At 36.1% G+C, this 26,284-nt stretch overlaps 3 protein-coding genes and 1 long non-coding RNA gene across 4 annotated transcripts; 3 read left to right on the top strand and 1 right to left on the bottom strand.

Moving 5' to 3' along the window:
• The first annotated feature begins 1,961 nt into the window (after window positions 1-1,961).
• On the top strand, window positions 1,962-12,275 carry LOC141846090 (uridine/cytidine kinase UKL1, chloroplastic-like). The gene is made up of 14 exons (XM_074734073.1): window positions 1,962-2,179; window positions 2,273-2,364; window positions 3,779-3,848; window positions 3,997-4,115; window positions 4,609-4,705; window positions 6,010-6,089; window positions 8,569-8,763; window positions 8,857-8,940; window positions 9,056-9,116; window positions 10,135-10,195; window positions 10,532-10,625; window positions 10,731-10,803; window positions 11,887-11,969; window positions 12,035-12,275. The coding sequence occupies exons 1-14, from the start codon at window positions 1,981-1,983 to the stop codon at window positions 12,179-12,181; spliced, it is 1,455 nt and encodes a 484-aa protein (XP_074590174.1). The 5' UTR covers window positions 1,962-1,980; the 3' UTR covers window positions 12,182-12,275.
• A 5,087-nt stretch (window positions 12,276-17,362) lies between these two features.
• Window positions 17,363-21,493, top strand: LOC141846692 (65-kDa microtubule-associated protein 8). Its single transcript, XM_074734726.1, has 11 exons — window positions 17,363-17,461; window positions 17,548-17,751; window positions 17,830-18,075; window positions 18,163-18,381; window positions 18,755-18,910; window positions 18,978-19,137; window positions 19,221-19,372; window positions 19,473-19,560; window positions 19,624-19,697; window positions 21,011-21,085; window positions 21,185-21,493. Exons 1-11 carry the CDS (start codon window positions 17,378-17,380, stop codon window positions 21,491-21,493), a joined length of 1,767 nt encoding a protein of 588 aa, XP_074590827.1. The 5' UTR covers window positions 17,363-17,377.
• On the bottom strand, window positions 17,687-23,544 carry LOC141846693 (uncharacterized). Its single transcript, XR_012603352.1, has 3 exons — window positions 23,330-23,544; window positions 18,193-18,283; window positions 17,687-17,743 (listed from the first exon to the last, which is right to left on the bottom strand). It is a non-coding gene; the product is annotated as an uncharacterized LOC141846693 (long non-coding RNA).
• Window positions 23,545-25,258: 1,714 nt separating this feature from the next.
• Window positions 25,259-25,719, top strand: LOC141846277 (uncharacterized). The gene has a single exon (XM_074734287.1). It carries the CDS (start codon window positions 25,386-25,388, stop codon window positions 25,596-25,598), a length of 213 nt encoding a protein of 70 aa, XP_074590388.1. The 5' UTR covers window positions 25,259-25,385; the 3' UTR covers window positions 25,599-25,719.
• Window positions 25,720-26,284: the final 565 nt, after the last annotated feature.

The raw sequence follows: 26,284 nt of genomic DNA on the forward strand, positions 1-26,284 counted from the left end.
ACTGGGACAATATCCAAAAGTTAATTTTATATCATCAATGCATTCACTAACTCATAGTTTTCTACTTTTCTTCAAGTATCTCAAAACCTTTTAGCAACATTTCAACAGTCGTGACAAGGATTTGATTGATAATGTCCTAGCACAATTACAAGATAGCAATATAAGATCTTGTACCAACTACCAACTTAGATGTGCCAACAACACTAGAATTGATGCATTCTTCATGAATTTGCTTTTTTCAATATCATTCTTAAGACATGACTTAGAATGAAAGTCTTGCAATATTGGATATGAAATCTTTGAACAACACCATCAATATGATCATGTTGTGATAACCCCTACTGCAGCAAAAGATGAAATCGGCCACTTCAACGATCCCACACGGTCGATTTCATGATTACTTATGAAAAAGTAAATCGGAAAGTTACAGTTGACCATTACGACGAGGGTATTATCTCGACTTTGTCGAGATTCAACCTTTGTCCACTGAACAAGTCTGTCCCATAGTAATCAACTCAATCATGCCTGAGTGATGATCCCAACATACAAAGATGATTATCTATCTCTATGAAATAAATGACTATTTTGATCTACATAATATATATTTCTCTTAAAAACTTTTGATTATTTCATATTAGATATGTAGTTCAAAGTAAAAATGAGCTATTATGGTCCTTGAAAAGAGATGGAGAAATTTTACCATAATAATTGTCTTCCTCTCTCTGATTAAGATTTTTGACTACTAATTTACCGTTAAACCTTACAATTCTACTTTTGAAATTCCTTTTGATCTTATAAACTCATTTGTTGTCATGAGTTTATAAGATTCTAGCGATTCCATCAATCCTCCACGCTCAATTTTTATTTTTTATTTATTTTTAAATATTTATTAACTTCGCTCGCCAAACGAGTTGTAGGTCAAACCAAACTTGATACAACATAACTTTTGTTGTGCCATGCATTTTAAACATTGAGTTGGGTCCATTGGATGGGTGAGTCCATCAAATAATTTAAATGAACTAAATTAAAATTTTATTAATTCATTTTAAGACAAATCTATACGCCTGCTACCTCGCGATTTAAATAGGTGGGCTCAAGTTAGCCCGCAAATTGAGATTTTTTTTCTCTTTTTTTTTCATAATTTAAAATTAAAAATGAAAAACTTGACTAGCAGGCTTGATCTGTCTAACCAAAATTCAACCTATATATATATAAAGTCATCTTGCTGCGCCATATGATAGATTTCATTCGGGTCGATTCACTCTTTCACAAGTTGATCCACTAGTTAAATATAACTTAAATCGTGTCGGCCAGAGCTAGATTAGTCTTTTTTTTTGTAACTTAGGTATTCAGTTCTTCGAATCAATTTATTTTAAAGACGATCATCTTTGTCTCATAGAAGTTTTTTTTATCAACTATCAAAATAAATTCAAAAATACTGTAGTACTGCACTACAAGCCAACCTCTATAGTTCTTTCCACTATCGTAAAATCTACGATAAAATCATCTAGATTTCGAACCAGATATTTCAGTCGTTGATCCTTCTAAAGATTTACTCTTCCAAATTAAGTACTCTTTCTTCAATAAAAAGTAGAATTTGTCATCCTAACGATCTTATACAGTCGGTCTTATGAAGTAAATGAGGAAATAAAAAAAAATTATAATTAATTATGATAGAAAAAAATATTATTTCTGCTTCGTCGAGATTCCACAAGTAACCAAAGTATGTTCTAATTGGGGATTGAACCATGTACTAAGTTCCACAGGAAGGCAAATATTTATTATTTAATGAGACATGAAAAAGAAATTCAAAGAAGGAAAATGAGATGTCACATTCTATTTGGTGCTGTGAGGCACAAATTCGAACAATCACATGAAGGCCCACAATTCGCCACGCCTATAAATACTGTTCATTAACACCGGCCAGAGAAATCACATGCGAGGGAGGGAGGAAAAGGGTAAAGAGAAACAGCTAGCCAGATGCCGGAGAAGTCGATCGAAGAGGCCATCGAGGCGGCCTCCGGGACTCACTTCAGCAGCCTCCGCCTGGACTCCCTCTGCCTGTCTTCCTCCGCCCCGTCATCGCCTTCTTCCGCCGAGGCATCGCTCCTCCGATCTCCCGAATGCCCCTCTTCCATCGCCGCCGACGCGGTTTCCCTGAAGCAGCCATTTTTCATCGGTGACCTTTTGAAATGATAACCCAAGACGCCTCTTATCTGGATCGGTTAAATAGTTCCTCTATGATTGGCTTTAACTTTGCTTCTTCGTTTAGGGGTCTGCGGGGGTACGGCTTCGGGGAAGACCACGGTCTGCGACAGGATCATACAGCAGCTACACGATCACCGCGTCGTTCTAGTGAATCAGGTAAAACAATGTTTTTTTTTTCCCCATCACAATCACTTTGTTCTTTCGGTGAAATCCAAATATTGCTCTTTATTTTGTGTGCGTGTGGAGAGAGAGAGAGTCTTCTGAACGTGCATTATATGAAACACGTGGGCACAGATAGTTGCCGAAGCAGCGTTTGGGGAACCGCAACGGCGACGTGATTGGACTCTAAATTAGGGCTTGCATTATTTGAGACGTTAATGTATTCGCGTCAGTCTTGTATTTGATTTCATCTGCGAGGGTGACAGTATACATTATACATTATACATTCTGGAGCATTTATTCTTGCTTTAGTGTTCATAAGTTTTAGTTCCCTTGACTGTATATTCTTCCTACTTACTGCAAACTTGAGGCATGATGAAGTTATCCTATCCTAATTGCGATGTGTTCAAGCTTTGCCATCTTCTGTGGTGAGAAATAGTTAATAATTTTAAGAATTATCACATTGTCTGATTGGTTGAGATTACAATAAGTGCCTTCTTGTTCTCTTGATTTAGGTGGATATTTTATTTTGTCTCAGTCTGTATCAGTAGGCAAGATGGATATATTCATGTTTACCATCAGACTTTATATATATATATATATATATATAGTTGCAGGGCTGGAATTTATAGTTAGTATAGAATTGACTTTTGACTGCATAAAGATTAATAGCCTCCTAGAGATGGTACAGAATTGGCATACAAAGATTGAACGTTAACTTACAGTGTTGCTAGAACTTGCTCTATCCATTTCCTGAAAAGTTTTACTCCAGAAAGAACAAAATTTTGCATCCCCATGTGAATTTCCATGCTTCACCATCCTCCTAGAGATGGTTTCCCACAATCAAATTGTAAAGAGATTCCTATAGGCATCACGATGCTAATAAAGCTGAACCAGCCTTCATGGCCTACACATTTTCTTTTTTAATAGAGGGAATTAAGTATAAAAAATGTGAAGGGGAGGCTTGGCGCAACTGTAAAGTTGCTGACTATGTGACCTTGTGGTCACGGGTTAAAGTCGCAGAAACAACCTCTTGTGACCTTGTCGTCATAGGTTCAAGTCGCGGAAACAATTTCTTGCAATGCAGGATAAGGCTGCATATAATAGACCCAATGTGGTCCGACTCTTCCCCGGGACCCCACATTGGTGGGAACTTCATGCACCGGACTGCCCTCTAATTAACTATCGATAATGTTCAAGGTTGTATTGCAGTTGAATATGAACACATCTTTCCCACTTTCTTCTTTGAGTTTGTATGAACTTTGTTATGTTGAAAGTCAAATTTGCTTCTTGTGCATGATGGATCCTCATTGTCTATTATAAGATACATGTTCTAGCAAGGACCATCTGAACTTGGTCATTTTAATCATTGCTTTCCTTGTTATCTAAATCTATGATTCTTATGACTTAGGATTCATTTTATTGTGGGCTAACTGCTGAAGAATCTAAGCATGCCCAGGACTACAATTTTGATCATCCTGGTAATTATTCTATTATCTTGTGTTACTCATCACATACTAATTGTATCAAACTTTATAGATAGCACTAAGCATAGGTAATGTTTCTACCTATAGGAATTTATGATCTCTTCATAGTAGCTTCTAATACCTTCTCATTTATTTTTGGTAGATGCCTTTGATACCGAACAACTTTTAGAGTGCATGAAAAAGCTAAAAAGTGGCTATTCTGTCAATGTTCCCATTTATGATTTTAAGAAGCACCAGCGTTGCCCTGAAAACTTCAGGAAGGTATCTACAGATTACACTAGAATGCTAGTTATTGCTATTCAAGTATTATGCTTGTTCCGAAATAAAGTATTTTGAAGTTTGATGTTGCTTTACCATCATTACAATTTTAATGATCTTAATATTTATAATGGAAATCTTTAATGCAGCCTCATACTAGATATGTGTTATATAGTAGTCGACTCCGACCACTGCCACACACTTTGTACAAACCTTTTCAAGCCCCAAATCCATATATCTTGTGTTCTTGAACCCCTGATCTGTTATTTGGTTTAATTTGATTTGAAGCTTTGGCTTTAATCTGACTCCTTTTGCCTTCTTATTCTGTAAATATGTATAAGATTATGCATAAATTCCAACTTAAATTTTTAGGATATTATCATTTAAATGATTGTGTAATTATTGAATAGCTATTTGTCAGTTTAAGAATCCATTGTTCTTTAATATCCATTGGCTTGGAATATCTAGATATTCAGACTCAATCATTGTTTCCCAGGTAAATGCATCAGATGTCATTATTTTGGAGGGTATCCTTGTTTTTCATGATTCTCGAGTTCGTGACTTGATGAACATGAAGATATTTGTTGACACAGGTAGATAATTTGTTTTCTTCATTTCATATGCGCTTGAAACTGCTTCTAAACAGAAGAACCCGATCCAAAGATCTGATTTTCAGCTATTTATTATATGTTTATTTTCTTGTATCATGGAGCCACAATTCATGTGGCACGACCAACGGCCTTAATCAATTTAGATTTATTGAACACAGTTCTATTTGAAGTTCTTTAAATGTTTTTTCTTCACAATTAACATATTTTAGAGGAATTAGAACTCTCAGAGTTCATTGTGTTTATACAATGATTAAAAGGTTTATGGATTCTTTAGAGGTCCAGATCCTTCTAGTAAAATTTACCCATTTTTTGTTATGATTGAAGATATTATTATGTCATTTTCTTTTTGCTGCATTTAGTAGAATATCACTGCTTATTCAATGAATATGCTTTCCTATTGGAAATATGTTTATTAAAAGTCGAGGTGTCTCAATCAAGTAACTTGTTCATCATGGATAAGTGTATTGTTTATTCAGTATGAGAGACTTGCAGGGTAGAGAAGCAATAAGGAAAAAGAGTAGAGGCAAGCAGAAATATAAGGAGAGCAAAAATAATTCCTAGACATTTTAATACAACAGCCTTTTCAGTTATGGCATTATGTTAGCCTTTTTCACTTATGACATTATGTTACTAGTCCTAGAGTTTTTAAATAACCAGACATCATTAGTTTGACTTTGGACTTTCAATTTTTTTAATACTAAGCAGCTACTGAAGGAATTTAAATACTGTTGGTAGCCTATGGACCAGAATCTCGAGCTTCTTGTATCAATGACTTCAGTATCTTCTCGTTTAGGAATGGTATACTGCAATATCCAAGCATATGAACTCCCTTTTGTTGTACAGAATTCTTTATGAGAGTCCTAGAAACTTTGAAAGAACATCGAGACAAGTCCACACTTAATTCCTATTGGCTAGCCTAACTAGTCAGTAGACAGTAATGGGCTATGCAGTCTTAATCCACAGGTGCAAGGATCTATTCCTTTCCAGTTGTCTAGAAGAAATCTTTGGAAGTCTTTGTATACCTTGAACTAAGGTCAGCTTCAATTTAAGGATTGGAGATCCCTTATTAGTTATATCTGGAATATTGAAAGACACCAAGAAGTTATATTGAAAATGGCCCTCAGTTGTCTATAGTTTAGCATTACTTTAATATCTCCTACTTGTAGTTCGATGAATATCAATGTCCAACAAACTAGGAAAATTTTGACGTGGATCTGTAAACTTACCTGCATTATTTTATTTTGATACCTAAGTTTTCCTTCTCTTATCTTCGATGCATTGTTTAGATCCTGATATAAGGCTTGCTAGAAGAATAAAGCGTGATACTATTGAGAGAGGCAGAGATGTTAACTCAGTTCTTGAGCAGGTACTTCCTTTTATTTGGGATTTAACTTTTTACTTGGAAATTTACATTTTATCTTCTTTACTTCTTCTCATGACACCCATAGTTTGCTTCTTTGCTTTCTACATGCATTCTGGCCTATTTCCTGTAGCATCATTTATTTAATGGTACAGTATAAATTATTCGAAACATTGCAATGCACTGAAATATTTATGTTGATTTTTTACTAGTATATGATTATCAAACACAATGATGCAGGTGGATGCAGGGGTTGCCTATCCTTTTTGAAAATCAGATATTCAAATTATTATTTGCTAGATATTCTCTTTTGTTTTAGCTAAATAGAATGATTCCGTTGACATCTTTCTCATTGTTTTAAAAGGCCGTGGCCTAGAGGTTTCGGCAAGGCACCACTTCACCTAACTCTAGGTGGTCCCTCTGTGGCGATCCTTTTAAGTGGCCCAAGCGGACCACCTAGGAAGTCCAGGTGGGTCTAAAGAAAAAAAACCGCCTAAAAAAAGTTTTTTTTTTTTTTTTTTATAAATTGCTAACTCCTTTGATATTAGAAAGTAATTTTAATTCTTCTTATTAGCCCATTTGGCACCCCTTTGTTTGTGTGGGCCTCCCACTTTGTACTTTCACCTTTCCTTTTTCACCCGTTGTTGGTGACTTGTATTGAATTTTGATCATTTTTTCTTTTATCTCTCCTTAGGTATGTTCTTCCTCTTCTCTTATCTTATTTTCTCATGTATTATTGATTTTTTATCATTTAATCTTAGCATGTGTCAAATATTTTTAGATTTGTGATTGAATTTTTTTAGTTGCAATGTGAAATATGAAATAGTTTATTGTTTTTATGAGATTACTGATTATTTATCAATTACGACTTGATTATTTGTAATTGTAAATTTATTTTTATTGATACAATTATTATATACATATTAATGTTAATAATTAAATTATTTCTTTTTTAATATTATTTTAAGGTCAACCTCTTAGGTGCTCACCTACCACCTAGGCACTAGGGAGTCGGTAAACTACCTATTACTCGAAAATTGTCTTTTAATACTTTTCACCTATGCCTTTTGACGGGGAGCCTTGGCGCAATGGTAAAGTTGCCGCTGTGTGATCTTGAAGTCACGGGTTTGAGTCACGGAAATAGTCTCTTGCAATGCAAGGTAAGACTGTGTATAATAGACCCTTTCTCAAGACCCCTTATTGATGAGAGCTTGATGCACCGGACTGCCCTTTTATTATTTCATTTCATGCATGTTGAGATTAGAGCATCCTACTAAGTAGTTAAATTTTGACAATAGTTCCTGTTAATTACACATGGAATTCAAAATATCACTTTAGACAATATGGGGTATATATAGTGGAAAATAAGTTTCTATGCTTATCTCACCCTTGTGTGAGGTCTTCCCTTTCCAACTAATAATTTTGTTCAGAAGAACTTCTCCAGATGTTTACATGCATGAGCTTAGTTTAGTATAGTTTTGATTATTGGAAAATATTTTGAAGAGATTTATCTTTCTTGACTTTCCTATATCAAGGGTTAAATTAAAGTTATTATCTGCATTATTTCATGGCTTCTAGTTAAAAATTTGATACATTTTCATATGAATAGATATGATCATTTTCTTGATTGGGTCATTCTATTAAACTTGTTTTGTTATTTAAAATATTTGCAACACCACTGTTTAAAAAAAAAAGAAGTTATACCGTTAGTGAAAATTCATAAACGTATGAAATTAACTTAAATGTATGTGCAAAGATGCTAAAAATCAATCATATACAACTGAAATTAACATATATTAAATTCTATCTTTGAATTAATTCAAAATTTTATATTAGATCTTTGTTTATGCGCTCCTCTCTCTCTCTCTCTATATATATATATATATACTGGAATTGCTTGAGCCCAAAATATTCCTTCAAGCACTATTAGTTGGTTAAAAAAATATATTTTTTACTATTGCTAAAGATATAATCTAATAATTTATCTTTTAATAAGTAGGAATATTTTTTCTCATAAAAGATTTATATTCTGAAATATTCTAGAAAATCATTTTTATAAATATTTATATCAAAACTTTTATTTTAAAATGGTGATAATTTTGTTATTTAGTACTATAATGTAGTTCTTGACCACTAAATTAACTCATTCATTGTTAAATTAATAATTACGTGGATGAGTGGCATTGAAATGTTTGCCACTTTCATATACTTATTTAGCAACCTAAGCTTAAAATACAAACTATGGTAATTGGAGTATCTTTTTTAAGTCTATCAAATATATGTGATTATTCCATTATCATGTTTCAGAGGCTTTATTACTAGAATTAGAACCTGAAAATTAAAGAATTAAATTTATTTATGACTATTTGTTCATGGTTTTAACACTACTCGAGCCTTTTCTACTCTGGTAAAATGATGCAAACTTTGCTTTAATAATCAATTTATGATCTAAATAATACATTGGCAAATGTTCATTGATTTGCAGTACGGGAAGTTTGTCAAGCCTTCTTTTGATGATTTTATTCTTCCATCAAAGAAGTATGCTGATGTAATCATACCACGTGGAGGTGATAACATTGTTGCAATAGATCTCATTGTACAGCATATCCGAACTAAGCTTGGTCAACATGACTTGTGCAAAATCTATTCTAATGTATTTGTTATTCAGTCAACATTCCAGGTAACACTTCTAAAGATCGCATAAATGTTATATTCAGCTAGATGCACGTATAAGAAAATGAGCTCCTAGGGTTTCTAATACTAATCTTAACAGATACGAGGAATGCATACACTTATTCGTGATAGGGACATAGCAACACCTGATTTTGTCTTCTATTCAGATCGGCTCATAAGACTGGTATTCTGAACTTGTTTTCTATTTTTCTTAAAGCTATGGATTGTCACAGTTGTGATGCAATTTTTCCTATCATAGAAGTATCTTCTCTTTGTTGTAACACAAAGTAGTATTCCAGGTTGTGGAGCATGGCCTCGGTCATTTACCATTTACCGAGAAGCAGGTGCTCACACCAACAGGTGCCTTTTTGTGCTTTACAAGTTCTGTGTTGAAAATTATAGTATGTTATTTGCCACTGACAATTTAGTTCATTCCTAATGGGATAAAATCATTAAATTAAATCAACCCTACAAGATATGCAATACATAAGAAGTTTTAAAAAGAGGATTTATAGAATTAGGGATACCATTTCTATAAGCATAATGGCGTGCAGGAACTTATAAGATTTTATGTAAGGCAAGAGAGGTGTACGCCTATTTTAAGCTTAGAAGGCTTGCATTTTATCCACTTTCCTACTATTCTTCCATATATTGTTCATGTTTGTTTCCATGTTGCGACTGTGCACTTCATGTCATGTTTCCATATTGTCAATGATCCTAATCCTATTTGACTATTTTGGATTGGATACTGATGATTGCTACTTGAAAGTTTTGGATTAAAAGATTTAGCTGGACATCTTATTCCATGCTTGATTTATAGCACTGTTAAAGAGCCTTATTTTCATAGGTCCATAGCGCATCCTTAGCCAGAGAGGATTCTTTGCCTTGGTTTGCAGCTGCAAGTTGTTTTCGGTCAGATAAATAGAGAATGTTCAGATGCCAAACAGGGTACTTGCAAAAGAATTATAGTTTCATGATTTTGGTCAGTACATGTACAGTAGTAATGTTGTCTGGGAGATCAACATCTTGATTGGATGAGTAAGCTAAATGCATTGTGATGATAATGCAATACCCAGTTGGAACGATTCACTCTGTGTGGAGATTAAGATAAAAAAAATTCACACGGTATGCTTTTTTGGGTTGGAGAATAAGACAAAAAAAATCAAGTTGTGTTGAGATACGCAAATCACTATATGCATTATGATGATAATGCAATACCCAGTTGAGATGCTTTACTCCGGGTGGAGATTAAGATAAAATATGACACTGAAACCAGGAGTTAATTGAAGATACACAAGCTGACCTACTTTTAAATGGCTATTTTGTTATTGATTATAAGTTTGTGTGAACTCATGATTTTGGGCCTTTTTTGGTATAGGATCTACATACACAGGTGTCAACTTCTGCAAGAAACTTTGTGGGGTGTCTATTGTTCGAAGGTGAGATTTGATTCAGGTATTGCTTATGTTTTAAGAATGCAGATTCTTAAATCTATGCAAAATAAATGGACTGTTTATATGTTACTTCAGCAAAGATTTCATTTCTTAATTTAATTATCAGAAGGCCAATCTGATAACCCATACTTTCTACACTTTTTGAGTTTCCGTGTTCCCTTGTCATTTTCCATCCATTTTCATTGTTTTGGTTCAGTTTATAATCACACTTTTATAGAGGGCTAAAATTTAAGAAAAGTGCAGGGTATATTTTCGACAAAAATGATATCCAGAATGAATACCTTCTGTTTATTGAGCTTCAACTTTCCTGGTTGGTTGCAGTGGTGAAAGCATGGAGAACGCACTGCGGGCATGCTGTAAAGGAATAAAGATTGGTAAAATTCTCATCCATCGTGATGGAGACAACGGAAAGCAGGTAGGAATTCAAATATTTGATCCTTAGTCAGGGTTGGTCACCAATAACTTGATATATATTTCTGTTAATGATGCATGATATATTGAGATATTTTTCTTCCTTCAGCTCATATATGAGAAACTTCCAAAGGACATTCATGAACGTCATGTGCTACTTTTAGATCCTGTTCTTGCTACAGGTCGGTATAATGTGTTCATGTGCACTTCACCTTCTCTCTAGAAAAAATTTCAGAATATCTAGTTGACTTTTCCAAGGAAAGATCAATAGTTTATATTTCTCCTCTTAATTTTTCATATACAGTGAAACCAAAAATGACTAATTTTGAAGGATGTGTTGGTTTGAGGATGTAGCTTTCCATGAAAAAACCACATTAGTATGCATGCAATTGCCATTTACTAGAATGTAGGTGTAAAATAATATAGGAAATCTTATTTTATTACAAGAAACAAGATCCTATTTATACACCAATTTAGGGATCTATTTTAAGAGAACTATTCTATACAAAAAAAATGATAATCCCAGTTAGTCTCATTGACTATCCCTGGAGTGACCGGCCCGGCCGCACGGAAGTTTTCCACCGACCACCAGGGTAAATCGGGAAACGCACGCAGCAGCCAACCCAGACGTCCAGCATCCTTTGATTACGCTCTCCATTTGAAGGAAAATTCTTGCAAATACGCCATAGCTGGGGATCGAACCGCGGGTGCCTGGGTGACGACCTGGATGTCCTACCGCGGCACCATTGCCCCGGGGACAACTATTCTATACAAAATATATATATATATATTTTATAGGCTAATATCCTTAAATATTCTAACACTCCCCCTCAAGTTAGAGAATATAAACTATATGTACTCAGCTTGTTACATATATAGTTAATTCAAGGATCTCTCAGTGACTTAGTGAATATATCTGCTAGTTGATCATATGAATTAACAAAACTAATAGATATTTCACCAGATATGATTTTCTTTCTGACAAAGTGACAGTCGACTTCAATATACTTTGTACTCTCATGAAAAACTAAATTCGAGACGATATGCATGGCGGCTTGATTGTCACATATAAGTGACATTTGTGTAACTTCTTCAAATCTTAGCTCTTGAAGCAACTATTTGAGTCATATAAGCTCTTGACTGGCTATGACCATAACTCGATAGTAGGAAATATAAGAAGACACATTTGCCGTTCTACATCTAGAGTTTGTTCTGTTCCATCTTTCATTCTATTTACTTTTCCCTGATGCAAGTTAAATCCTCAGGTAATTCCGCAAACGAAGCCATAGAACTCCTTTTACAGAAAGGAGTTCCTGAGAAGCGAATAATTTTTCTTAACCTGATATCGGTGAGATCTTTCATTTTGTGTTCTTTTAGGCTTGGATTCTATCTTACTGGATTCTGTCCGCACAGGCACCTGAGGGAATACGCTGCGTCTGCAAACGATTTCCGTCGTTGAAGATCGTCACCTCCGAGATTGATGTTTCACTAAACGAAGACTATCGAGTTATCCCAGGGTTGGGCGAATTTGGCGATCGCTATTTTGGCACTGATAGATGAACACTTCAATTTTTGATCCAAGTGCATAAAATGTTTTTTTGATGAGCTATTCGTTATTCAAAGTAAAATAAAATAAAATAATATGACATGCCATGAATTCATACAGTATTTTTTTAATTCAATTGCATTTCTTTTGATTCTTATTTGAGTTGCTATATATCTATCGAGTCTCGAATGCGTAGTGTCTGCATGGTGTAGATCTTCTGTAGAACGAGATAATCACAGAGAAAGTTTGGTCTCCTTTTATTTATTTTGATTAAACTTACTCAAAATTAGTAAGTTGCTATTACTGGTTAAATATGGTTTAACTTAACTCTTTTGATCAGTTAACTTTGTAATGTTATGACATGTTTGATTCATAGGAATAATCATGTTTTTATTCTAATGGAATACTTATTTCATTCAACTTTTTCAATGTGTGTGTATAGATTTGATATACTGCGCGACGGATTTGTGTGTGTCTGTGAGCGACATTGCTGATCCACCGCCATTGTCGTTGGTTTTGTCGTGTCGTCCAGCTACCGCCGGCCATCGGATCAGGCGTGATCGACGCGTCGCTCGTCGGATCTTCGTCCGGCGTTGGATTTCAGCTAGATAGTGGTCGAAATTTGACGTAATTTGGTCAGAAACAGCTAAATCACGTGACCGGCAATGGTGTGACCACTGTTGACCGTGATCAGGTCGGATTCTGGCCAAATCGTGATCGGAGATCGATCGAGGAAGCATGTCGGTCCTTCCTCGATCGGTCTTCGATCGTGATTTGGTTTCCAGCCCGATCGCGGTTGGCAGTGCGCGCGTGCCCGATTGCGGGCTTGATTTTGATCAAAATTCGATCGAAGTCCAGGTCCTGATCGGTCGGAAGGTGGCTCCTGCCAGTCGGTCGTCGGACCGAGGTCGGCGGGCGGTTGCTGGCGGCATGCGGGATGGTGGGTCGGGCAGAACACTATGTATTCTCACATTTGAATGGTCTAAATTTGGCGCACGATCGCGTGATGGACGGTGGATCGCGTGTCACTTACGGGCATGCACGAACTCATATATATATATCCATGCTCTTTCAGTTGAAGTGAGTGAACTAGTTAAGCATACAAATAAGTTCGATAAGTTAGTATACTAGATGGGTCGAGTAGGATGAGTGACTTGAGTCGGGTAGGTTGTCAAGTTGGATAGGTCGAGCAGGTTATGGATAACATTGATTTGCTAGACGAATGCATCGAATAGGCTAAGCGAGACGACTAAGCCAAAAGGAGCTAGACAAAACCAAGTAGGATAGAAAAGCTGAGCAGGATAAGACGAGTGAGGTGGGCGAGTTAAGTGAGCCAAGTGAAACAAAGTAAGTCGATTAATTAATAGCAACTAATGGGTTGAGTGAACTAGACAAGTCAGATAAACCGCGTAAACTAGAAAATCTAATAGGACTGTGCAAGATGGGCTTGGTAAAACGGATAGGATGAGCAAACTAGATAATGAACTAAGAGGATCTAACGAACTAACCGAACCAATTACGATGAGTAAGATAAACCAAGTGATTGCAATGCATAAATTGAACAAGGATGGTTAAATAGGTGCTAGACGTTCTTCATTGTAACTTTAAATTTCGTATTTGCAATCTTTTATTACATATTAATTATCCAAGTGTTTAGCAATTAGGCTATTTAGCAAATGACAAAAAAAAAATCAAGTTGATAATTCAAACTAGTGATCTAACTAGTCGAGTCGATCCACTTCAAAACTAATTCCATAAACATTACCTACAAGTTTATATGTATAAAAGAATTCACATTCTTAAATGAATTAAAAATACTATTTTATTATTATTTTTTAATATATAGATTTTTTTTACATATCATTGAATCTATTCCAAATCATCTAATACATTTATACACTAAAATATAAATAATATATACAATTTAATACACTGTCTTAATAATATTTAATTGAAAAAGAAAACAAAATAAACTCTTAATTTTTCTTTTGCATTTCTTTTTGCAAGATATTTATTTATTTTTTATTCATAGTTTTTCGAAGCTACATAAAATTTGATGCTAGAAAAAAAAACACACTTATAAAATAAATGTGTTCTGAGTTCTATTGAGCCATTGGAGTGGGTTAATTATTAAATTTTTCTAAGGATAAATAGAAAATTATATTGAAGTTAAGAAATTAAGTTGAAACTAAATATTCATATTCTCTTGATTGTATTTCAAACCCAAGATTATTATTATGTTTTTTCTTTATTTTTTTGATAATATTTTTTAATTTAGTGACTAATTTTGAAGTGAGAAACTCGACCTCATAACAAAATTTTTATCAATCATCATCAGGATAAATCCAGAAAGTAATCATGTTGAGGCCATCAATTTTTTTATTATATATATTTTTTAGAAGAAATATAACTTATATCTTGTCTCATAATAATTGATGGTTTAGTCGGCTCAATAACGTCGACTTAATTCATCCTCCAATCAAATGGCACCAAAATAAAACCTTTCTATTACCGAACAAAACATCTATAGTAGACTCGATACTTCAATTGATTGAGAATGACCTTCAAATCCTTCAAAAGATTGGATCTGTTCGATGATCTTGACTTAATTCGAGATCAAGCTAAAACGCTGACTATAATTGAGAACCCACGGTAGTGGTGCACTCTACTTAGAAAAGCAATCCAAGATTATAACTCCCATAATCTCTCACAGTTAGCATATCTTCAAATCTTCAATATTATCGATGCCAAGTCTCTGATTTCAATCGACTAATAATCCTATAGCAGTTGACTGACTGATATCTTTGCTTCACACTTACCAAGGTTGAATTCTCACCTTGGCTAGTATTCGATTGACTCTAATCTATCAGGACTTCTCCTTTATCTAGTATCTGATCAATCTTGACCTGCCAAGACTTCTCCATTACCAAACATCCGATCTTCCTTGATTTATTTAGACTTCTCGTCTCATGCCTAATATTTGATTGATTTTGACCTGCTAAGATTTCACAATTGCAAAACATTCAGTCTTCCTTGACTTGTTTAAACTTCCATTCTCACACCTAATATTCGATTCTCCATGACTTGTCAGGACTTCGACCATTATTAAATGTCCCCACTTAAGCTTTATCCTTGTCAACTCCTTATTGGACTTTCCATTGCTAAGTGTCCGATCAACCATGACTCACTTGGACTTCATCCTTACTAACTTTATGTTAAACTTCCAACTGTTAAGTATCTGATCAACCATGATCCACCAAGATTTCACCCTTGTCAACTCCCTATTGGACTTCTAATTATTAAGTGTTCGATCACCTTTGATTCACTTGAACTTCTCCACTTTGAAGTATCCAATTAACCTTGACCGACTTGATGTTTCACTTAACCATCAAACATATTGATCAAATATCAAAATCCAACTCAAGCTTGATCGACCTTGACTCAAAATCGATTGCACCAACACTTACTTAATCATGTGAGCACCACTCAATCTTATTGAGTTACAAACTTTCTTGCTCCACAAGCAACCTAAGAAGTTCCTAATCAAATTTAACCTCTTGGTCTTTCAACTCAACCTTGTCAAGTTATGAGCAACCTATCAAGTTCTTAATTGTCCTCGACCTTCTGAGCAACCTATTAAACTTTTTTGATCGACCATAACCTCTTGGATTTCTAATCTTCCAACATATCCTCATTTAGTCATGAGCTTTGCAACTTGCCAAGTCTTGATCTCACTTTTTTGAACTTTTTCATCTCCATGTTCAATCTCTCAAGCATTGCACACTCAACACACATCACAACACAAAATTAACCTAATTTAAACCTTTATCAACCATATGATCTACCATTTAAGGTATGATTATACTAATAATTATTCCATTATAATTCCTTCTCAATACCTCCCAAGTAAAAACTAAATTGAATTCAAATTGATGAGTTAGTTTGAGATTATCTATGCTATTATGCACTCTTCAAATAAGAATTCATTTTCTAAACATCCTGACTCTCATAATTTAGTGAACCATTCAAGAGCCTTTTGATTGCCTATTGTGTTAAGGAATATCCATATCATCAGAACAATTATATAAGACCAATGGTAACAATAAGCAGGGATTCGAATCTCGACGAAGCCGAGTAATACCCTCTTCCGTCGTGATCAACTGTAGTTTTTCAATTTACCTCCTTACAGATGGTCGTCGGACCGACCGTGTGAGACCGTTGGGATGACGAATTCCACCTTTTACAAAAAAGATGGTAACAATAAGCAGATAAAATAAGTCTAGTCTTTCTTCCACAAAGAACTAACAACTATTTGTACTAATCCTACATTTCATCTTTGTGAACAGAGAAGAAGAAAGGAGATTTACAGAGAAAAGGATTGTCCCATAAGCGAAACAACACTTCCATGGGTTTTGCTTAGACCAGACCACGATTTAGAATCGTCGATTCGACAGTTTTTAAAATGTCGATCCTTATCCTTCTTATCCTTAAGCGTTCTATCTGCATATACTTTTCATTTTCATACTTCTCTTACCCCACATCAAAGCAAAACCACACCCTACATGAAGACGACATCAAACTTCATAAACAGAAATGCAATTTAATCAGAAAATAAAATAGTTCAGGCTTAGTTTTCACAATGATGAAAGCAAATTAAGCTTACCATCACATCAACTGGATTGTGATCAGACTGCAATTTCTTTCTTGCATGCAGCAAACTTTTCGAATTTCAATTATTTTCCAAAGATCACAATGATTGAAAAATGGCTCTCCTTGAAGTAAAAGAGTGCATAAACTTGATAGGGCTATTCCATGTACTCGAGATTTGCCAACAACTACAGCTTCAGGGTGAAGCTTCCAAATGCAGCATTTCCAAAAGGTGGAATGTGGAAATCATCAGTGAGAAAACACCTTGTGTCACAGAGAATAAAGAGAGTGAATAACTTACACATACTGATTGAAAAATAGGATGGACCCTTGAGAAAGAGGAACTAGCTAGGGAGGTTGTCATCTTCTTCTTTAAGCTTCAAGCTTTCCCAAGCTCATCAAAGCAACTACCAGTTATGCTGCTTGTCTTCAAAGCAAAACCAATAAGCAAATCCAATTTCACCATCCATCCACATCCTTCCCACTGTTCTCTTTTTCTTCCATTCAGAGTTCTTATTTCTGCCTTGGATATTCATATCTCTGATACACTGAACATTTGCAAGATGGGATCTTTCGGAACGCTTCCTAGTTTTTCAAGCTCAGCAATTCCTGAATCATCTTGCGGATATTTACTCCAAGAGCTGAAGGTATGTGCTTTCTGTTAGATTCATCATTCTTGCAGCATGCATCTGATTCCTACTAAACTGTCTCTGGGATTCCCACAAAACTACAGCTCATTTGGGATGAAGTGGGACAAGATCAACTAGAAAGAGAGAGAATTCTACTAGAACTGGAACAGGAATGTATAGATATCTATAGGAGAAAAGTTGACAGTGCTAATATCTTGAGAGTTCGACTGCATCAGGCTTTGGCTGAATCAGAAGCTGAGTTTACTAATCTTCTACTTTCCTTGGGAGAGCGGTCATTCCCTGGAAGGGTGAGATTTAAATGAAATGAAATCTCATAATTGATCGTCAACTGAACTAAAATAGCTAGAATATATATCTTGGGGCAGCCCGAAAAATTGACAGGTACATTAAAGGAACAGCTCGATGCGATCACTCCAGCACTTCACGAAATGCAACTAAGGAGAGAAGAGAGGGTGAAGCAGTTTCAGGAGGTTCTAATGCAAATTCAAAGAATTTCTTCTGAAATAGCAGATAAACAAGAGGATAGCAATGTGGTGCTGAATGAAGGGGACCTCTCCATAAAGAAACTCGAGGAGTACCAAAATGAACTCCATAGGCTTCATAAGGAAAAGGTACAGTTTCTTTCTACCTTTGGGAGGTAGCTTAATTAGCTTCATCTATGAACCTATTGACTTCTCACCAATTTTACGCTATGAAAGAACGATAGACTCAGGAAGGTAGAAGAATACCTGGTGGTGGTGAAGAACCTTGCGGAAACAATGGGAATGGATTCGACAGAAATCATCGGTGACATTCACCCAAGCTTGCTTGGTGGCTCAACTGGAGGGCAATCAAAGACCATAAGTGACACTGTTTTAGAGAGATTGAACAGCAAAGTGGAACAACTCAAAGACGAAAAGCAAAAGAGGATGGCAAAGGTATATATATATGGTCTGAATTTCCAACATCCAGTTATTGCAGGCAATACATAACATGAAATCTACTGTACCTACTTTTTCTACAATTCACAACACTGAGCCTTGACAACAGGATAATGCAGTTGGTCATTTTGCTGTTCATAAAACTTTCCATTTTAACCTGTGTGACTTTCAAAACTTGAAGTTCCAATCCATTATAGTTTATAACCAACCAATCTTTATTTGATGACAAATATCCTCGTCGAGTTCTTGAGGTTAAATAATAGCTATCTAAATCTGTTAGCTGCAGTAAGTTTTTGTCCATCCACTTTAATTGTTCTTTTAACCTTTTTGCTTCATATATATGCTGTATTAGTTCTGACTGAGTTCGCAGCTTCACAAGCTTGGGAAAGCATTGACAAACTTGTGGAATCTCATGGACACATCAGTTGACCGACAGAAGTTCTCTTATATGGATATATTTACATCATCAGCCTCAGTAGATCATGAGTTAGGACCAGGAAGCCTTTCAGTTGACGTAATCCACCAGGTACAAACAAGCATCATTCCAGAAATTTAAGCTTAAAATAACACAATGAACTGCAAATGTAATCCAGATCGAGTCTGAAGTAGAGAGACTAGATCAGTTAAAGTCAACCAAAATGAAAGAACTCTTTCTCAAGAAGCAAAGTGAACTTCAAGAAATATGCAACAAATCACACTTGGAGGTACCTTCAGAAGCAGAGATGCACAAGATCATGAACCTTATCGTTTCTGGTATGTCTCTTGAGTTATATTCATCATTAAAAGTTCTTATGATATTTCCGGCAACTGATAAAGGTTAAACCTTGAATTAAAAGGAGAGATGGACCATGATGAACTCCTAGTGATAATGGAGGAGTATATATCCAAGGCAAAAGAAGAAGCATGCAGCCGGAAGGAAATAATGGAGAAAGTCGAAAAATGGATGGTTTCATGTGAAGAAGAACAGTGGTTGGAAGAATACAGCAGGGTCAGGGTCATCTAAAAATTCATCAACTCATATGCCTATAGCATCATATCTCACTAAATTATATAGACAAAAATTTTAGTTCTAACATGAGTCCTTACAGGATGAAAAACGTTATTCAGTTAGAAGAGGAGCTCACAAGAACTTGAAACGTGCAGAATGTGCTAGAGCAATTGTGAACAAAATTCCAGGTAAGAGTTGGCTATATGGCTAATGATTATAATGGAAACTAAACTACAAATACAAAAATACAGCTTTGGTGTACTTATTGATAGCAAAGACAAAGACATGGGAACAGGAGAGAAAGAAGACTTTCTTGTTTGATGAGGTTAGACAAGACAATTTACCTCTTTTCTTGTTTATCTTTATTCTACTAGGAAATCTACCAAGTCCATATAAGAAACCTCCCAGGTCATTTATCAAGAAGACACAAACAGATACTTACAAAAGTATCAAAAGAAATGCAATAAATTATCCTTTGCTTCATTTCTCACAAATGATTATGCTTGAGTACTTTTATTTTGATTAATGCACAAGAAAGATTAAGAAATTAACATGTCCACGCTTCAAATACATCAAACAGAGCAACCTAAAGAATGTACTATTTAAATCAGTGCTTTTCTTGATCAAAGATTAGTATCAATAGGTAATGGTGTTTAAGGATCAAGGTAAACATGCACAATCTCCTATTTGATATTCATATTATGTTAATTGAAGATGGTTCAGTCAAAACAAATTTGAAATTTGAATTGTTGAGACAAACTTGGAAATTTCAGATCGATTACTCAACCTGAGAGATTGAGGAAAATAAATTCTCAGCCATAGAATACTGATTGGGATGGTTAAATAGTAGAAGTGTTTCTGGACTTTTATGCATTCACCATATGCTCACTGGAATTACCAAAAAAAATAAATATAAGATAACAGAATGACTAGTCATGCTTTATGACCCAATGTGTCGGGCAGATAATAAAGAACAAAAAAACATGTAATAAAGATGGAGCAATTAGAAGCGTGTAAGGTTGCTATTAGAAATAAAACAAAGCATGTTAATCTTTGCAAATAAATAAGTGTAACATAATCCCAACAGATAATAGAATGTCAGAAAAATACATTAAGGTAGCACAAAAATGTTCAAGGATGACCAAAAGATTTTAGTTAGACAAGTTCAATCAAATAGAATTAAATGTGTGAAAGGTAGAGAGAGGATATAGGAAATTAACATAATTAATAGAGGAAAATGACCAAGAAATTTCTAATGATATAATCTTATATTGAGCCAACTGACGAGCTACAATCCATGTTGGGAGATAGACCTTGATTGTTATTTTAAGTGTTATGAACCACAATAGGCTAATGAAAGAAAGAAGAATGTATTCAACGGTGTGCCAATTTAAGTACCAAGTGTCATCAAGGAAAGATAAATTAATGATGACAAATATTTGTAAAAGAATTTTTTTTAGAGGACTGAGAGTGAGAAACATTGAGTAAGGTACATAAAGTAATAGACAGTAACATGGATCTCATGGCTGGAGTTATTACTTTCCTTCAAATAGCACATCACTCATATCTCATAATATAACAAAAATTGAGGCATATGCAATGTTTCATCCACTGTCATTCATCATTGAAATCATGCAGGTCCCTCTATTGGCAATGCTTGAAGAGTACATTCTATTGAGGCAGGAAAACGAGGAGGAAAAACAAAGGCAAAGGGTAAGTTATAGTGGGGTATGATAAATACATGAACATATAATGTCACTCCTCCACGAAGAATTTACTGAAAGAGAAAAAAAAACAATATCATCTCTGCAGGATAGGAAATTGCAAATTCAGCTAGCAGCGAGACAGGAAAACTCACTTTTCTCAAGACCAAACACAAGCTCTAGCCGTTCTTCAAACAATAGCTTAAATAACAGTTTTGTCAGTGCTTCCCATTCAATTAGGAGGCAAGCAACCATCAAGGAAAGTGAAGGTTTGATAAAGAATTCAGTAAAGCAGGGAGCAACGGTATACAAAGGGCGTAGTATGTTGCAAAAACAGAAGACGCTGATCAACTATAGGCACAGCCCTAGTACTAAACAAGATGTGCCATCCAAGATCACCATAACATTTTCTGGCTAAATTCACAAACCTTTCTTTGATACTAACGAAGATTGTGCATCCAATATTATTTGATGTGTGAAAGGAATGGCAAAAGTTTTCAGTTAAACAGTCAAGGTTACAAAGTATAATAACTGTTGAGATATATTTGATGCTACATCCTGCCAATTAACAAAACCTCACTAGTTCTTAAAGATAGAGTAGCAATTACACGAGTTGGATTATGGGTTATCAGGATCCAAATGGCTTTTGACCCTAATGGACAGTATGAGATCCATTTTCTACCAGAATAATTCCATTGAAATCACCTATAGCGGTTGTTGGTCCATGTGACAAGGGCATTATAAAATGCATGCACAAGACCCAACTTGTAGCTACTCACCAACATAAATCTCATAGTTATTAAAGACGCTCGTTAGTATGTGAGCCTCTTGCGTCTAGTTGCCTTAAGTGAGCACCTTGTGAGTGGCGACAAGAGCGATTTTTTTCGCCCCATTGAAGCGAGACGTATAAATGCAAATCAGACCCCAAAAAAACTTTTTACAGCTTAGTTTATACCTTTAATTGTCCTTTTAATTAATTATATAGCATACATGCGATACTTACTTCTTTGCTTACGAATGAAACTGGAGTGTTTTTGAACATGCACGTATACATATTTAAGGAAATATTACATAAATTTATTATCAAAAATAAAATCAAAATAATTTTTTATTTTGTGAGAAGCTTCATTCTAAAAGAAGCAATAGGTTCAAGGAAAAAAGATTAAATGATTTAGTTTTTATTAGTATAATTGGGCTTTGAGGCGTCGATATGATATGCATGACACTGTCGATCCTATTTATTTGAATGAGATAGACGATAGCAATGAATGATTGATGAGGTGATTGAATTATAACACTGATGAAAAAACTAATTTAGTATTTGATGATAACAATTTGACTTGGAGTGAAGTTGCACGAGCTTTTAGAGTTAGTTAAGATGCCTATAGTTTTAGATCTCGAGTTTCATGAGCTTTTAGAGTTAGTTAAGATGCCTATAGTTTTAGATCTCGAGTTTCATCTTCTTTAAAAGAAGTAAGGGCAACTACATCAAAAGGAACTAAGCGAAGATCTTCTACAAGTCAACTTATTAATGAAGAGGAAGAAATCAGTCTTGAAAAAATCGATGAAGATTCAGTTATATAAATCTGAGACATCTAGTGTTGATGATAATGATATGATTGAGAAAGATGATGAAGATTTTTTAAAAAATTTAAATTATGTATATAATGTATTTTTTATTAGTGAATTTTATATTTACATTATTGTTTAACATTTTATGGATAATAATTTTGTTAGTGAAATATGTAGATAGAAATATGTTTGAATTGTAAAAATTTATATCCAAAGCATGAAGCGTCCTTCTTCAGTAAGGTGTTCGCCTCACCTTGCGTCGTACGCCTCAAGCCCCATAACACCTATACGCTTTTGAACGCCTCAAATCTTAAATAAATATGATAAAGCCTATAAGGAATCAGACATACTAACATATTTTATTGATAGGTATTTATTTATTTACAAACTGAAATATTAAAAGATATCAAATAGCAAAGCATTCAAAAAACAAGCAAGGAGGTCTCCAACATTAATCCACGGTATAAATCTCTATGAAACCCAATAGCTAAGTGCTCCTCAACACAATCACTTAGTTTTCAAATTCAATGATGCTATTATTCGCCTCAAGCATATATCTAGAAGCAAGGATCCTGCCTCTTAACCACGTTTGAGTATTTGGAAATTCCTTTTCCTTTTGAAGCTATTGATTGCTGCTCAAAGCAAAAACGCACTAATATGCCAATCAGCATTCGCTTAATACCTGTTAAGATCCTTCCATTGAAGCTATCGCTGGTCTGGGCACCAAATACCACGTGACGGAGGCTGCACAACCGCGATTCGCTGCCCAATCCGCGAAGAATCAAGGGTGGGTTCAGGGAACCATCGGTTAACAAGCAAGAAAGAGGAGCAATTCCAAGTGGCAAAAGGTCGATGCACGAGACGGAAGAGCGACCATCGGAGGTCGTCGGCTCACAACGACGAAGTCGCGCCGCAGTCGCGACTCGCGGGAGATCTTCAAGGGGGAAGGGCACGGGTTCTGGGTCTAGGATTTAAGGATAACGGGGCGGATTAACTCACGTCCATAAAATATGACCTGAAATCGGGAAGGACTACGCCTTTGATCATAAGGACAATTAATAATCAATAAGAAAATAATCTTTGTGATAATTCGGGCTTTCGGTCTAATTAGTTCCAGAGGTGGATGATTTTTCTCAATTTGTTCCTCGAATAAATTCGGAAGCACAGCGGTTCCTTACCCAACAGACGATTTTATTCAGGTTTTTTAACACTACCAGCGTAGTTACTTTACACGGGAATTGAATCTCGACTATCTCGACTATGTGAAGGAATGTCAAATTGGGACTAACCCCTAAGAGCATCTGCAACGTTATAACACCTCCATCTCATCAGAACGCTGGGGTCCACTGCCACATCTGCATTATAATATGTTACATTTTTCACCCCACAACGCATTTAACGTTAATAACGTTAACCAGCTGCGCGGGGACCACTGGTCGACCACCATGTGGTGGTCGACCAGCTGATCGACCACCAGCTCGTGGTCGATCAGCTGATCGACCACCACATCGTGGTCGACCAGCTGCGCTGGGACCACTGGTCAACATGAATGATCTCAACTTCTGAAATAATCGCCCTAAACTGACAAAAACAGAGTATCTTTTCTCAAAAAATTACTCTTGTGAAGCACGTCATGTTAACAACCTAATTAGAAGCATCAATCTGATAAACCAAATAAAAAGAAATGTAAAAACGCTTTGTTCCTTAAACCTCAATGGCAGATTATTAGTTAAGAAACAAGGTAAAAGCGCCCAGACGAACAAGAAATCAAGGATTCCTACAAGAAAAATCAAGTTGCAGAAAGATAAAGTGGTCGACCAGCTGATCGACCACCAGCTCGTGGTCGATCACTGGTCGACCACCATGTGGTGGTCGACCAGCTGAAAATTAATTTAATAAATTAAAAATTAATTTAATATATCAATGGAGCCCACCACATTCGTTAAAACGCGTTCAAGACTCTGAACGGGTTAAAAACTTTTAACGCGCCGCAACGCGGCCGCCGTTCATTCGAGGCGTTATAACGCCTTTTGAACGCCTTTTAACATGGCGTTGCGGATGCTCTAAGTTGCATTCTACTCGATCGAGATTGCTAATCGAAGGCGCGGCCGCATAATCAGGATGAGTGCGAGCTCGAGCAATGTTGGATCTAGTCGAGCTCGGATGGCAAATATAGTACATACTCAATATACCTAAACCTAATCAAAGAACATGTGATGACTTGGGACTCAAGCGAAACACATTTGGAGATGCCCAATCCCTTAACAAGCAAGGGTTCTCATGTGGAAGGCATGCATCACTATCCTCTATTCTGCAAAAAGTGAAATCCGCCACCTCAACGGTCCCATATGATCGGCCCCAAGACTATTTGTGATGAGATAAATCAAGAAACTACAATTGATCACGACGAAAAGGGTATTGTTTGACTTGCGAGATTCGAACCCTTGTCCTCTTCTTCCTCTAAATTTACTTAAATAGGTAAATTGATAGAAGACCGTAGCAAAGTCCACATCTAGATTATCAAAAATGAAAAGAATGAGTTTTAATAATCTAAAACTAAGATTTAGATTTAGCAAACAACTCAATTCCTTCTTCCCCTTAGCTTCTGAAATCTGTCATGGCATATCTTAGTCCTTAAGCATGTCCATGCTTCCTTCCTTCTTCCTTGTGCAACCACCTTCTTATAAGCTCATGCAACTCGATTCCACCTGAGACCTCCCCTAAGCTGAATCCAAACTATGTCTACCGACTGGGGGCCTGTCATCGTCGCGTCCATCCTCTTCATCCTCCTCTCCCCAGGCCTTCTCTTCCAGCTGCCGGCGCGCACACGGGTGGTGGAGTTCGGCAACATGGGCACCAGCGGCATCTCCATCCTCGTCCACAGCATCCTCTTCTTCTGCATCTTCACCATCTTGATCATCGCCATCGGAATCCATATCCATGCCGCTTGATCCAACATGGGCACTTCGCCTTAATTCGCACAGGGCAAAAAAATATTTGTTTCTTCTCACCAGTTTCCAGTTTGTTGTAGCTCACAAAAATTGATCATAACAAATCAGCAGCAATCTTTTTCCTTTTCTCCATTTTGTAATTCCCTTTGCACAAGGTAATATTTGGATCTTCGTCGCGAGTAAAAGGGCGTCGGAGAACTAGAAAAATCTAAGGTTCGGCCTTCGCCCATAGAAATCTGATCGCAAATTCACGGCAACAAGCATTCGATTGCTACCCAGAAAACTAAAAAAAAAACAGTTTTTGGTTTTTTATTACATAAGTAGACTCTGCAGATGAGTTGAAAGAGGACCTGGAAAACCCTAGGAGCAGATGGTTGGTTGGACGGGATTAGCCGGTGTAGATATGGAGACGAAGGGCCACGATGATGATGGAGTAGATGGCGAAGAAGATGAGGGTGTGGAGGGCGACGGCCTTTCCGTTCGTCCGCATGCTTCCGAACTCCACCGGGCGGTGGGTGCCGGGGGCCTCCAAGATGAGCCCAGGCGAGAGCAAAACGAACAGAATCACCCCCACCACCACCGGCGCCCAGTCTGCCATGAGGTTTCACTTCCGGTTATCGTTTCCCCCTTGATGGCGGCCGCGATGCAGATCCGGTGATCACTGGCGACGCCGACAAGTGCGGAGC

This window comes from Curcuma longa, chromosome 15 (genome assembly GCF_044706935.1).
Source record: "Curcuma longa cultivar G26 ecotype Majalengka, Jawa Barat chromosome 15, ITB_CL_G26_1.1, whole genome shotgun sequence".
Classification (NCBI taxonomy): domain Eukaryota; kingdom Viridiplantae; phylum Streptophyta; class Magnoliopsida; order Zingiberales; family Zingiberaceae; genus Curcuma; species Curcuma longa.

Coding starts and splice junctions, on each gene's coding strand:
- LOC141846277 (XM_074734287.1), top strand. CDS start 25,386: ATGTCTACCGACTGGGGGCCTGTCATCGTCGCGTCCATCCTCTTCATC.
- LOC141846692 (XM_074734726.1), top strand. CDS start 17,378: ATGGGATCTTTCGGAACGCTTCCTAGTTTTTCAAGCTCAGCAATTCCT. Junction 18,382..18,754: donor AGCAAAAGAGGATGGCAAAG/GTATATATATAT, acceptor CTGAGTTCGCAG/CTTCACAAGCTTGGGAAAGC. Junction 18,911..18,977: donor CAGTTGACGTAATCCACCAG/GTACAAACAAGC, acceptor AATGTAATCCAG/ATCGAGTCTGAAGTAGAGAG.
- LOC141846090 (XM_074734073.1), top strand. CDS start 1,981: ATGCCGGAGAAGTCGATCGAAGAGGCCATCGAGGCGGCCTCCGGGACT. Junction 2,180..2,272: donor GAAGCAGCCATTTTTCATCG/GTGACCTTTTGA, acceptor TTCTTCGTTTAG/GGGTCTGCGGGGGTACGGCT. Junction 8,764..8,856: donor TTATTCAGTCAACATTCCAG/GTAACACTTCTA, acceptor TAATCTTAACAG/ATACGAGGAATGCATACACT.